The 14,477-nt window shown below is 50.1% G+C and overlaps 1 protein-coding gene across 3 annotated transcripts in view; it reads left to right on the forward strand.

Annotated features, from left to right (window-relative positions):
• Positions 1-14,477, forward strand: part of Pnkd (PNKD metallo-beta-lactamase domain containing) — a 65,433-nt gene that overhangs the window by 36,708 nt on the left and 14,248 nt on the right. Inside the window, exon 1 of one of the 3 annotated variants that reach the window (XM_005330462.5) lies at positions 7,143-7,443. The exons of the other annotated variants lie outside the window; for them this stretch is intronic. Coding sequence (XP_005330519.1) covers positions 7,283-7,443 — 161 coding nt within the window. The 5' untranslated portion in view covers positions 7,143-7,282. Of the gene's footprint in view, positions 1-7,142; positions 7,444-14,477 lie in introns of those variants that run through there. 3 annotated transcript variants of the gene reach the window in all.

The following is a 14,477-nucleotide window of genomic DNA, read 5'->3' on the forward strand; positions in this document are numbered from 1 at the left end:
GGTCTAAACTACCTTTTCGTAACTAGCTAGTCCATTGTCTACACAGTGTATCTTTCAAGCACCATTAATAAGTAATCTGCTTCCTACTGTATTTGTCAGCTATTGTTACAATGATGCTGCATAACAAACCAACCCAAAACTGAGAGGGAGGTAGGGAGGGAGGGGATGAAAATATGGCATAGTGGGATGGGAATGTGGCTCGGTAATAGAGCACTTGCTTAGCAAGCGTGAGGTCATGGGTTAAATCCCTAGCACCACAAGAAAAAATATTTTAAAAGGCCGAGTACATGGTGAACAAGTACATGGTGAAGGGCACGTTACAGGGAGAGAAAAACTAAGACTCAAATGTAACCCATAACACCGTTAAAGACAGCCTTTTCTTCAGAAAATGAAGCTGTCTTGAGATAAAGGCAGATAAGAGTCTAGAAAGGGGGTCAGCAGAAATTCTTTGTTCTTCTGGTTCTTTTTTGAGGGGGTGGGGAGACTGGAGATTGGCTTCAGAGGCATTTTACCACTGAATAACATCCCCAGCCCCTTTTATTTTTTATTTTGAGAAGGGTCTCTCTAAGCTGCTGAGGCTGGCCTCAAACTTGTGATCCTTCCGCCTCAGCCTCTCAAGTATATAGGATTATAGGAGTAGGCCACCATGGCTGCCTTTGAGGGAAGTTTTTAATTTGAATTTGCTCATATGATGAAGAAAGTAGAGAGAGAACACTTAAAAGATATGAGCAAGAGAGACTAATAGGCCAGTTGCGGTGGTGCACACCTGTAATCCCAGCAGCTCTGGAGGCTGAGGCAATAGGACAGCAAGTTCAAAGCCAGCCTCAGCAACTTATCAAGGCCCTAAGCAACTTATCGAGACACTGGGTGGAAAATAAAACATAAAAAGGGCTTGGAATGTGGCTCAGTGTTTAAGTATAGGCCCTGGGGGTCCATCCCCAGTAGAAAGGAAAGAAAGAAGGAAAGAAAGAAAGAAGGAAGGAAGGAAGATGGGCTAATAGAACTTTCTCTAAAAATTCATCAAATAAGTAGCAAGATGTTTAGGGGGCATCTGGGCACATAACTTGGTTCTCTAAGAAGGATATTTGATGGAAGCAAAGGAAATTAAGTTGAGGCCTGAGGTTGGGGTAAACAGGGGTAGAAAAAGGAGATGTCACAAAACAAAAGTATTGCCAGGCGTTGGTGTTGGGGTCTCTGTGAGGCCTGAACTGTAACAACTCTGATTGACGGGGGACAGCAGTTTTCTCTAGTCCTTTCCTTGAAATGGGAGCAGAAAAGAGGATTGTTGGAACAGGCAAGTCTGTCCATTGGTGGACTAAGGCCGGAGGGCTGAGAGGGGAGGAAGGGGACAGCTGGTGAAGGTTCAAGGATTGAACCAAGTCCATATTGGAAGGGAAGAAATACGGGCGGGAGGGGTGGAAGGGCTGGAAGAAATCAGTTTTGAGGAGCTAAAGCTGGAGGGTCCTGTGTCCCGGGGAAAAGAACATTAGAGTTTAGGTTTTCAGAGGTAGAGAAGTTCCAGGTGAATGCAGGGTATGGCCACATGAGCAGGCTACTGAATGACATTGAAGACCTTGGAACTGAGGTCAGGAACTGAGAGCAAGGCAAAATCACCTATGCAGAAGGCAGACTGTTGGGCTGAGGCAGATTCCTGAGTTGAATCCCCAGAGCAGGGGCCCAGGAGTCTGCATTTGATATGCTTCTTGAGTGGATCTTGGGCTCTCTGAAGCTTCAGAACTACCTGAGCTAAGAGAGCAAGCCAGGATTGTTACCTAATGGCAAGAATCCAGCAGGAAGAGTAGAAACAGGTGTCTAAGTCCTTGGAGTCTGGGCGGGGTCAGAGGATGTACTGATGGGGAGGGGTGGAGAGATGTTTTTATAGGAGTCAGGAAGAGCTGTGGTCTTGACCTGCAATAAAATTAGCACATCCCATTCTAACCTGGAGCTGCAACAGGCAGGAGATTGGTTTTCTCTGTAGGCGGCAAAAGTGAGGGGGTGAGAGGGAGATGGAGATGGAGGGAGGGGAGGTGGGAGGGAGGGAAGGGAGTAGAAGATGGGGGTCAGATTCAGTCAAAACAGAGCAGGTCGCCAGGCGCCATAGTGCACACCTGTAATCCCAGGGCTTCGATGAGGAAAACAGACTGGTGGAGGAGCAGCGCAGGGCACTCAGAGAGGAGGAGAACTCCAAGCTTTATTTTACAGGCTGGCAGGCCCAGAGGAGATCAGACTGCAAATTCTGAGTAGCCACCATCAGTTTTCACAACATTTATAGGCTATCTAGCGTCATGAATATTCTAGTCTAAAAGATACATAGTTTTGCACGGGTTTCAAGGGGAAGCACAGAGTGTGAAAAGGGGAAGAACCAACTCCTTTTACAAGGCCTTTGATAAATCTCTAGCCTTGGGCCTAGAGCCTCTGAAGGGGCATAGATACTTCAAAGGAAAGTAGTTAGATCCTAGGGGACAGCATTTACAATCCAAAAGATTGCTGACTAGAAATGGGAGGGGAACTCTCCCTTTCCCAGGCATTAATTCTCAGTGTTTTTACTGTATTTTACATCCAGGCTTGAGTTAGTTACCCATTACAACTCAGGAGGCTGAGGCAGAAGGATCCCACGTTCAAGGTCAGCCTCAGCAACTTAGTGAGGGCATAATTTTTTTTTTTTTAATATTTATTTTTTAGTATTTGACGGACACAACATCTTTGTATGTGGGCTGAGGATCGTACCCGGGCCGCACGCATGCCAGTAGAGCGCGCTACTGCTTGAGCCACATCCCCAGCACCGTGAGGGCATAATTTAAAGAGACATTGTCTAGGGCTAAGATTGTGGCTCAGTGGTATAGTGCTTGCCTGGCACGTGTGAGGCACTGGGTTTAATCCTCAGCATCACATATAAATAAATTCAATAGTTATTGTGCTCATCTACAACTAAAAATATTTTTAAATGGAGAGGGGACAGGGAGGGAGCTCTTTGAGAAGGAAGAGGGTGAGGAGGATCTGCTTCACCAAATCAGGGTTCTGAGGGAAGTCCACATCAGGATGGTAAGTTTTGGGTGGTCAAAAAATGAGAAAATAGAATGATGTGGCTGGGGCTTGGCAGAGCAGGGACCAGGGCATCCCAGCTACCACTTCTGTATCGGGTTAACTTCACTCAGCTGGACTGACTTTGTCCCCCTGATCCATCAAGCTGTCTCTTTTTTCCTAACATTCAAAAGCTCCAACCATCAAAACTCCTTCATGGCCATGTCATCATTGTCATTGTCCTTGAAATCATCATCATCATCGTTGCCAGTGATTTCCTGTATGCCAACCAAGCACTAGTCATCCAGCTTGAGCCGGGCTGCAAAGATGAGGACAGGCTGTTCATTCTAAGGGCACAGCCCGGGCTGGCGGGCGGAACAAGAGGCAGATGTGAGAACCCCACCCCCACCCATCCCGGGAACCTGGGGGGCGCTTGCCCCTTGTAGTTAAAGCTCTGAAACCACCACACCACATGCCTGACCCCCCTCGGGTCATTGCTGGGTCTCCCCAAAGAGAACTGTAGAGGCAAACCCTAGCCTTTGCCATGCCCCCAGGCTGCTCTGGAGAGGACACTGTAGCCAAAGATCCAGAGGTGTACCGGTGCCCCGGCTGGGGTCTCCTGCAGCTTTCCCGCGTGGTTTGTTCTGCTCCCTGTTCAAGACCTGCCTCTTGCTTGGAGTTCAGTTTCCATCCAACTCTCCTTCAGGGACCAAGCCCACTGGTCGGAATAAGAGGGTTCCTTTGACAGTCACAGTCTCAACAGCAATATAGATTGTCATTCATCCATTCTTTTCTTCTATCATCCACTCATTCATTCAGCAAATACTTAACCAAATGTCTTCTCTGGGCCAAGAATTATACACACCCCTGACTTCAGGGCTTATATTCCAATGGGGGTGATAGACAGGAACCACAAAATAACGTCAGATTGTGAAAAGTGCCTTTAAGGTGAAGGAAAAAGAATAACTCAAGTAATTTAATAGTGATGGAGTGGCCCATGAAGGCTTCTCGAAGGTGTGACTGTTTTCTTTAATTTGATGTATACATTTGGTAAAGTGTATAAATCTTAAGTGTAAAGCTTGGTGAGTTTTTATATTTGAATATGCCAGTTTCTCAACATATACTACAAACATTTGGGGCTACATATTCTTTGTTGTAGGGGCTTTGTCCTGTGCATTGTAGGATTTTTTTTTTTTTTTTTTTTTTTTTTAGTACTAGGATTGAACCCAGGGGTGCTTAACCACTGAGCCAGATCTCCACTCTGCCCCCTTACTTTTTAATTTTGAGAAAGGGTCTTGCCAAGTTGCTTAGGGCATCACTAAATCGCTGAGGCAGGCCTTGAACTTGCAATCCTCCTGCCACTGCCTCCTGCGATGCTGGGATTTCAGGTGAGTGCCACTGTCCCCAGCTGCACTGTAGGATTTTAACAGCATCGCTGGCCTCAGCCTAGGTACCAGTAGCACTCCTCTACCCAGTTGTACTTGAGAGCACCTGGTGTGTCACACAATCACCATTCAGCTGGAGATGTGAGTTATTTCTCATCTGTTGGCATTTGAGCTGTTTAAATAACTGAGGGGACTACGTACCAAGTGGATGGAGCATGAGCAAAGACCCCGAGGTGGGAATGAGCTTGGCACATTCAAAGAACCATGTGACTGATCTGTGATGATAAGAAGAATGGCATCTGAGGAGGCTGAAGAGACAGGCTCTATCAGTCAGGGGCCTTGTGGGCTATGGATAGGAGTTTGATATTTCAAGGAACATTGTGTAACATGCATCTGGCATCCTACCAGACACTGGAGAGTTGAAGGTGAATAAATAAATTATAATCCCTATTCTTAAAGAAGACAGTAAAGTCTTCAAGACTGTGGACTCTAAGATAGACATGTAAGCAAAGAAGATATGGCGTGGGTATTGCGTTTATATCCTGAATGATAGGATTATGTATAAGACTGAGAGTTGGCACAAGGAGAACATGCTTAAACCCACGCTGGGGGTGGGAGGGTTCAATAAAAGCTTTCTTGAAGCAAGTGCACCAGATCTGAATCTTTAGGGAACAAAGAATGATTGGCACTCCAGGCAGAAAGCACAGCATGTGTAAGGGCACGGGGGTGTGAAACAACATGGGAGATTCCAAAAGTTATAACTAGTTAGGTATTACAGAGTATAAGGTGCAGGACAGGGTGGATAATGAAGCATCAGTCTAGCTGGGACAAAAGATTCTCATGGGAGAGGAGGTGATACGAAAGCAGATTTGGAGCAGCCATGGGAAGTCTTCCAGAACAGACCAGGGTAAGGAAGGATGATTTCCTGAGACTGTATGAGTCCCCCAAAACACCCATCCTTCCGCTTTATCCCCAGCCTTGTCTTCTCCTTGTATTTCACAAAATGCATCTTGGATTTGTTATCTCTAGTCTTATGTGAGCATATGGCTTGAGATTTAGGATCCAGTTGTCTGTTTTTCACAGGCTCATACTTGAGCCTGCATTTCCTGTTTCTGATCACAAGGAGTGTGTTATAATTTCTCAAGATAATGCTTGCCTGGCACAGCCTCACCTGGAGTAAGGAGTGTTTATAATACACCTTATAATAAGTAAAAATTCTTCACTTTGCATGTAGAGACACAAACTCCACCATCCTGGAAGAGCTTTCTGCAAATTAGTTTATCAGTCTTCCTCTCCCTCAGGCCTCCTCTGCTGCACCTGCCCTTTCTGTGCCAGGCACTGAGAAGTTGAACTGCAGGCAAGGAACAAGATGGATGTGGGTCATAGGCACTGTCCCTCAAGATGTATCCATGTAAAACAAGCTCCATGATGCGTGTGTGTGTTAAGTATATACATATTGCAATTGCATTTGGGGAAAATTTTACCCATCCCTTGGCTTTTTGGGTAGAAGTAGGAAAAGGAGGGTACATTGTACACAATGATCCTACAGTTATACACTCTGCACAGTGTGGCTGCCGCCTTTAGATCCAAAAATCTAATCCTTGTATTTCAGAGGAAAGAGAAAATGTATGATGTGGGGGTCAGGTTATCTGGTCTTAGACCAGAGCACAGGAAGCAGGGAAGAAAACAAGAGCATTGCCTCACCTGCTTCCCTCCACACCATCTCCCAGAGGGAGCCCTGGTGAGCTTGACTGCTTGCAGCATTTCCTTTCCTTCCTGTACTGCGCCAGGGCAAGACCGGATCCAGAGAAGCCCAGCCCTGACTCCTGTGTGCCTAAGTTTGTAGATTTCACCTCCCTTGCCCTCTTGCATCCACTTCTATCCCACAGCCATAAGGACTTCTGGAACACTTTCAGGAAGGCAGCAGTAAGGGGTGGAGGGTAGCAATGTGGAAATCCCATGGGGCATGGGAGGGAGGATGCCTTGGTCCTAGACCTGGCTCTGCCCCACCTCACTGCATAACCTTGATCAAGTTATTCAGCCTGAGCCTGGGCGGCCTCTTATCCTACTGACATGGTGAAATGCCACCTCCTCAGGGGGCCCTCCCCATCTAAATTAGTCCTCTCTGCGCTCCATGTCATTGTCCCCACTTTTTGCTTCCTCTATAGCACCACAATTTGTCATCATGCGTGTGTGTGTGTGTGTGTGTGTGTGTGTGTGTGTGAAGTATATACATATAATTGTTTGCTAACTTGGTTTGTCTCCTCACTAGATTCTAGATTGTAGATCCTAGATTCCAGGAACACAGGCTGGGTATCTTTGACCCTTCATCCTCAGATGCTGGCGCAGTGCCTGGCATTTAGGAGGAGCTAGAAAAGTAATTTAGTGAATGAATAAACTGAGTTAACAACAACTGACTCAGATAAACTTCCAGGTTCCTTACACCTCAAAAAGTCTCTTTAGGGCTTCTTGCTAGAAAGACCACTCCAGAGCCTCTCCCAAGGTGCCCTGGAGGGGGAAGGAGGAGGCACGGGCTGCGGGCTTCTTTTCCTTCTGAGGATTCAGGCGACTGTAGACCCAGATTAGCCAGGTCCGAACCTCGTTTGGGTCGGGCCTCCAGGCGGGCCAACGAGGAGTAGAGCCGGTCGCCTCCAGCCGGGTGGCCTTCTCCGCGTGCGCCCGGCCAAGGCTGGCGAGGGGGCGGGTCCGATTTCGAGCCAGGGGCGGGGCGGCGCCGCAACGCCCTGAGCGCCCCGAAGCCCGCGCGCCCGGAGCCCGGCCCCCATCCCGCAGCTTCCCCGCGTGGGGCCGGGGCTCGGCCGTCGCCTAGCAACGCCCAGCCACGCCCCCGGCGGCCGCCGGCGCCGCCCCCTAGCATGGTCTGGGCCCGCTGGCCTGCGCCTGGGCTGTGGGTGGCCGGCTGCGGGCTGCTGCTCCTCGCCGTAGTTCTGCTCCTGAGTCCCCGCAGCTGCCGGGTGCGGCGGGGCCTCCGCGGCCTGCTCATGACGCGCAGCCAGCGGCTGCTCTTCCGAATCGGGTTAGTGTCCGGGCTTGGGCCGATGCGGGTTCGGGAAGGCGCGAGCGCTGGGAGAGGGGACGTGGAGGCGGGACTGGGGTGCTTGGGGATTAGGACCGGGCTTGGGCTAGAGGGTCCCGGGTAAGAGCGGAGGGATCGGGAAATGGGATGGAGAAGCCTATGAGTTTGCAGCGACTGAGGAAGGACAGGAGTTGGAGGGTTAGAGAATTGGGACCGGCCGAGGAGGTCGAGGGAGCCAGGGAACCAGTGTGAGAGGCAGCTGGGAAAATGCTCCAGATAAGAAGCTGGAGACCAGGGAGCTGGGAAGTGGGGATCTTGCAGGGGCCTCCGGCCGGCGAGACGGGACCTGTCAGGATGGAGGGCAGGAGACGTTGGCTCAGCTGGCAGGTGCAAGAGAGAAGGAAAGCCCCAGACCAAATAACTGGCACGGAAACCGCCCCTCCCTAATGTATCCCTGCCCCATCACCCAACTCCCTACCACTCCAGATAGGTTCTTTTGTCCCAAGCAGGAGTCCCAGCCATATAGATCAATCTGTCCCTTTTCTCCTACCCCGGACCCTGGAGGCCCCCGGCTGGCTGAGAAATCTGACTGGACTAACAGCCTGATTGTTGAAGGCTCATTGACCTCCAGTGGCTCTGTCCCCAGCATACCCTTCCCTCCCCTCCCCCTGCCCTGCTTTCCCTGACCAAGGCTAGAGCAGTGACCAGTGCTGTCTGCCACAGAGACAGGGAGACAGGGGAAGGAGCCAGAAAAACACAGGCTTCTGAGGGCTCCCTGGCCCCCTACTTCCAGTGGGACCATGGGGCAGAAACTCAAGCCCCAGTTTAAGGACAGTGATTTTGGGGGATGAGAATTGTGGGAGCCCTGGCTAAAGGCCAGGTTGCTGAGAAGGCCAAGTCCTGGGAATTTCCTGAGGTTCAGAGAAGGCATTGTGCAATTCACTCCTCCTCCCCCACCTCCCCAGATTCCCCCCCAAGCTTCAGGCCTAGGCATTCACTAGCATTCAGAGAAATAGAAATAGAAAGGCCTAGTGGGACTAAAAAGAATACTGGGGATGAAGGAAATCTTGTACATGACTTTTGGGATACTTGTGGTGCCATTATCCCAAACATTGGTCACATTGTAGGTAATGCTCCAACCAAGTTGCCATTGCTCATTATTTTAATGCTATTTCCCATTGCAGATAGCATTAAAATAATGACATTTTGAATATATTAATATCTTAATATTTATGAGGGGTGTTTTTGTTTTTGTCTTTGTTTTGGTGCTGGGGATTGAGCCCAGGACCTCATGTATGCTAAGCATGTCCTCTACCACTGAGCTACACCCTTTGGAACAAAATTTTTTAAAAATTTATTTTACAAAATTTCTGGGAATTTGACAGCTGTCTTTGAGAAAAGAGTTTGAAATCTATTTCCAGCTTCCAAACTTGGTAAATTTGGTTGAGTTCAGTGGTGCTCACCTGTGATCCCAACAACTCAGCAGGCTGAGGTAGGAGAATCACAAGTTTAAGGCCAGTCTCAGCAACTTAACAAGGCCCTGTCTCAAATTTAAAAATGAAAAGGGTTGGGGATATAACTCAGTGTAGAAAGCCCTGGGTTCAATCCCCAGTACAAAAAAAAAAAAAAAAAGTTTATCATACAAATGGCCCAAGGAAATGGAAAATAGGAATGTCCATGAGGAACTGGAATTAAAATTGCTGAGATCAGAATGTCCAAAATCATTCTATCAGAATTGTGAGGTTTTGGGTATGCCTAGAACTTGAGATCCAGAAATTTCCAAATTCCTGAACTTCAAGTTCTCAGAGATCTTCTTCAGAATTCATTATTTCTATGGGCTTTCCTATGTCTGGATTTTAAGATTGCCTGGAATTAACTTCCCAAATTGGCAGAGCAGAAGGGTGTGCCTGGAATCAGAATTCCAGATCCTATGCTCTGAGTCTGAGAAACAATTGGTCCAGTCCCCTGGGAGGCAGACCAATGGCTGCTGGAGAGGTGAGCCTAGCAGGAAACCCACCGAGAACGTGTAGGCTAGAATGTGTAGGCCTAGTAGTTGGTGCTGTGGGCGCCCAGGCCCACAGGAAGGATGGGGAGGGAGGGGAAAGCACATGGGCACCTGGCTGGGAGGACCACAAATGGAGGATTGGGTGGGGTGCTGGAAAGTAGACCCTGGGAAATCCTAAACAATGGCCAGGAAAGAGGCTGTTTGTATCATTAATAATGATACAGAAGTGGCATTTGTCAACTTTATAAAAGGCTTTCCTCAAACACAATCACTGGTCTTTTGGAATGGGAATAACTGGGCACAGCTGAGGTAGGCAAAACTGAGGATAGACACATGCATTTGGGGCTCTGTGGGGGCTGGGAGGGTATACAGTAGCTAAGCACACAGCATGTCACCAGACAAATCAGCTCTTGAATCCTAGTTTTGTTGTGCAGTGGCCATGTGACCTTGGACAGACAACCTTTCTGTGCCGTTTGCATCTGTAAAATGGGGATGGCGAGAGTGCCTGCCTCATAGGGCTTCTCTGAAGATGAAATGGAATTTCACGTGTAGGTGCCCAGGGCCTGGCTCAGAGTAGGTCCTCAGGAAATGTGGGTAATTGCTGTAGCCTGGGATGGGCAGGAGGGAGGGTACCTGGCGTGACCAGCTCCTTCTGGAGCTTCCTTATATCCCTTCACTAGTGTCTTCCACCGCTGTCTACCTACCACCCACCGGGAAGGGCCACATCCCTCCATTCGTTAACACCTCACTGCCCTGGGCAGACTAGGATCACAGACAGGAGCAGAATGTGGCCTCAGAGCCCCCAGGTGGGGGAAAGGTGCACGTGAACAAATGTAAACAGATATCCAAACTGGTGCAGGGGAGGGGCACCCCAGGAGCTGGAATCGGGAGGAGGGGACTCTTGCATGTGTGCCCCTGCTTCATGCCACAGTTTCCCTGTTGCCCCTTTGCCTTCTCGGGGATAGCTGAGAGGATTTTGCAGTCAAGGCCCTGAGGAGAGCCTCTGTCTGCTGAGGGAGGTCAGTGGGGCAGAGGCGAGGCTCATGCAGTGGCCTGAGAGTTGAAGGTAGATAGCGGCAGCCTTTGGGAGTGGACAACCCTAGCTGGCCAAGCCCCTCGCCCCCTCATTCCTGTGCATCAGGAATCCTTCTTGGCCACCCCACACACACCTGAAAAAAACCAACCGTCCCCAGGGTGAACCTTACTTGCACCACTTCTGTAAGAGGAAGCCCTTTATCATGGCCAGTGGGGCCCATTGTCTTGATGCTGCGGTGGCAGGAGTCCTGACGGGAGTGAAGGACCATCTACCCTGCTCTGCTCATGGCCTGAATAAAAGCCAGCTGAAGGCAAGGTGCTGGGCCGTCTGCAACAGCCTGTCAGGAAGGGGGAGGGGGAGAGGGTTCTTTTCCTTTCTTCAGGCCTTTGGGACCTGGAGAAGTCACCTGCCACCTAGACCATGGCAGCCCCTTGGCTTCCCTTTTCTCCCTATCGCACACCCTCCCCTACTGCCCAACAGGTGTCCCCTTCCCAAACCACAGAGCACAGCTGCTAACCTCCACCCAGGTCTTTGTAGCCCTCAGCACCCAACCCCAGACCTGCCCAAGTCCCCTTCCCCAGGACTCTTCCTGTACTCCTGTCTGACCTGTCAGTACGTCTGTCCTCCCCTGTGTCTCTTTGGTCTAGTTTTATTGCATCCTCAAGGTTTGTCTTCACAATGCATCAAAATCTGAACTCCTCCCCACCCTGCTTCTCCTCCCACCTGGCCTCCCATTGCTGTCTCTGCCCTCCAGCCCCTCAGTGTCCTCAGTGTGGCGACTAGAATGAAACTCTTCTGATTTAAGTTAAAGCATGCTGTTCCTCTGCTCAGACCCTTCAGCCTTCCATCTCTCTTACAAAGAACGAGTCCATTCAAAGAATGACAGCCAGGTGCAGTGGTGTGCACCTGTAAACACAGCAGTTTGGGAGGCTGAGGCGGGAGGATCTCAAGTTTGAGACCAGCTTCAGCCACTTAGTGAGGCTCCAAGCAATTTAGTGAGAACCTATCTCAAAATAGAAAAAAATAAAAATAAAAAGAGTTGGAGATGTGGCACCCCTGGGTTCAATCCCCAGTACAAAAAAAAAAAAAAGAATGACTTCAATATTCTCTGCCCCTTTTTACCCGACATGTAAACAGCAATGTCCCGCCTCTGCACACTCCAATCTCTCTGCCCTGCTTCAGTCTCCACAGGACCTGTCCCCACTTGACATGCTATACATTGACTTGTCTATTTGTTTATTGTTTTTCTCCTCCAACCAGAATATGGCCACACAAGGGAAGAAACTTTCTTCACTACCATGTCCAGCCTTCAGAGCAATGCCTGGCTCATGTTGGCCCTTGCTAGATGTTTCTGAATTTTCAAACTGGCTTGGCCCAGGTGCCATCTCCTCCAGGAAGCCAGCCCAGCCTCCTCAGCCCAAATTCATCTCTGCCTCCATACTGGACCCTGCCACCCTCTTTCCTCTTACAGATTCAGTGCACCTTCTTGCCCGTTCTGGGATTGACTCTGGTTCCCACAGGCCTGGCTCAGGGAATGGTTGAATCAAGAGAGCCTAGGGTCAGGATGAGGAAGAGAAGGGGAAGGCCAAAGTAAACCCACCCCATGCCAAAACAAACAAAACCCAGAGCCCGCTGGGCAAGTGGCCTAGGAGTACAGGCAAGGAGACTGGCCCAGGCCGCCCACCCAGCACGAGGCTCAGTGGAGGGTCCTCCAGCTCTTACTGTGCCTCCTACTGTGCCTCCTGTCAGGTCCAACAGCCCCGAGCGCCACTCCTTCCCCTTCGTGAAAGATGTCTGTCCTCTGGAGAGGGCTGCGAAGTCTAAGGAAGATGGCAGGAAATGCAGTCTTGTGCTTTGACCCCGTATGCATGGTCCTCTCTGGGCAGAGAAGTGACACCCCCACCCAGGCAATCTGGCAGCTTCAGGAGAACCTCACCTGCTAGGCGCCCTTAGCCGGCTCAGGTTCTTGTTCCTGAGTTTTGAAAAAGCACAAAACAGGGAGCTGCTGTCTACTGCAAAGAGACCTCTGAACAGGCCCTGACTCCAACAGAACCCTGTGTCCTGGTAGCCTTCCAGGTCCCTCAGCACTCAGATGGCCATTTCAAGTTTTTTTTAAATATAATTTTTATACCTTTTTTTTTAATGTGGTGCTGAGGATCAAACCCAGTGCCTCACATGTGCTAGACAAATGCTCTACTATTGAGCTGCAATCCTGGCCTGCCATTCCAAGTTCAGTGTCATTAAGAGTGTCCTGTTGCAAGCTAGGCATGACAGCACATGCCTGTAATCCCAGTGACTCAGGAGGCTAAGGCAAGAGGATCAGAAGTTCAGGCCCAGCCTCCGCAACTTAAGAGAGGCTTCAGCAACTTAATGAGACTCTGTCTAGAATAAAAACCAAAAGGGAGTGTGGATGTAGCTCAATGGTAGATCTCCCCTGGGTTCAATCCCAAGGAAGGAAGTAGAGAAAGGAAAGAAGGAAGGAAGAAAAGAAAGCCCTGTCCCTGGTCACATGCAAACTTGGGCAAGCTGGGTCCTGGCCAGAAGCACCCTTGACCCGAGGCCTCACCAGCCTGGGCTTAGTTGTTGGGTCACAGTGGAATCAGGGACCCACTAAGGCCAGGAGCCACTTAGAAAGTACTGGAGGGGCTGGGTTTGGCGGCACATGTCTGTAATCCCAGCGGCTCAGGAGGCTGAAGCAGGAGGATAGTGAGTTTAAAGCCAGCCTCAGCAATTTAGTGAGGCCCTAAGCAACTAGGTGAGACCCTGTCTCAAAATAAAATACAAAAAACAAAGGGCTGGGAAATGTGGCTCAGTGGTTGAGTGCCCCAGGGTTCAAACTCCTTACAAAAAAAAAGTACCAAGGAGGGGGGGAGGGGACCCTAGCAGTAGGGACTTTTCAGGTCATTCTGTTGGGTACAGACCCCTTTATGCTCATCCCCTCCTGGCCTTTGCCATCCGAGGCTGATGCCCAGATGGCACAAGGGCCTGAGGGAGGAGGAGGAAGAAGAAGAGTTCCATTGTGTGTTTTCTGTGTACCAGAGGGAGGGGTAGGAGGGCTCTGACTCACGGTCCCCAGCTGTCCCACACAGCGTCCCCTAGGCTGGAGGCTCAGCCTCAGACACCAGAGGCCATGCTTTGGCTCAGTGAGGTCAGGAGGTGTCTGTGACCCGACACTGCAGGGCTGGTGCTCTGCAGGGAGGCCGCTGGGCAGCTGCAGTTCACCCAGGGCCACTGCTCCCTGCTTCAGCCTTGCCCTCTCTGCGGGGTGATTTTTTTTGTCTCCCACCTGGGTCCCAGGGGACCAATTAGGAAACTTTTGTTTTAGGAGATGTGTTGGTGGGTAGTTCCGGGCAGAACTGCTGAATCAGAATTCAAGAAAGGAGGAGGGACGAGAAAAATCAGAGTCAGTCTCTCTCCCTCTCTCTCTCTCTCTCTCTCTCTCTCTCTCTCTCTCTCTCTCTCTTTCTCTCTCTCTCTTTCTCTCTCTCCCCCGCCCCAGAACTGGGGATTGAGCTCAGAAACGCTCTCCTTCAGAGCTATGTCGCTAGCCCTTTATTGCATTTGGATACAGGGTCTTGCTAAGTTGCCCAGGCTGCCTCCTGCATCAGCCTCTTGAGTCGCTGGGATTGTAGGTGTTCACCACTGTGCAGCTCAGACAACCTTCCTGTTTAGCCTGCACCCCAGATCATTCAGGAGCAGTTGGCCAGGGCCTTCCTTTGAGAAGCTCTGTCCTGGATCCCAGCTTGCTGACCCTACTTGGGAAACCGTGGCAGAGTGTGAACCCACCTCTGGTTCCCAGGGTTGTCAGTGTCACCTTGTGAGTTATGTGCACTTTAGGGGGACACTCAGATTAACAAAAAGGGAAGCTGAGGCTGGGGAGTGAGTGAGTCTTGCCTCTTGCATCCAGCAATAGAAGAACAAAGCTATGTACCTGGTAATGACTCAAGAAACCAGAGGCCAGCTGAGCTTGGTGGGGCACCCCTGTAACCCCAG

Source organism: Ictidomys tridecemlineatus, chromosome 7 (genome assembly GCF_052094955.1).
Source record: "Ictidomys tridecemlineatus isolate mIctTri1 chromosome 7, mIctTri1.hap1, whole genome shotgun sequence".
NCBI classification, from domain to species: Eukaryota; Metazoa; Chordata; class Mammalia; order Rodentia; family Sciuridae; genus Ictidomys; species Ictidomys tridecemlineatus.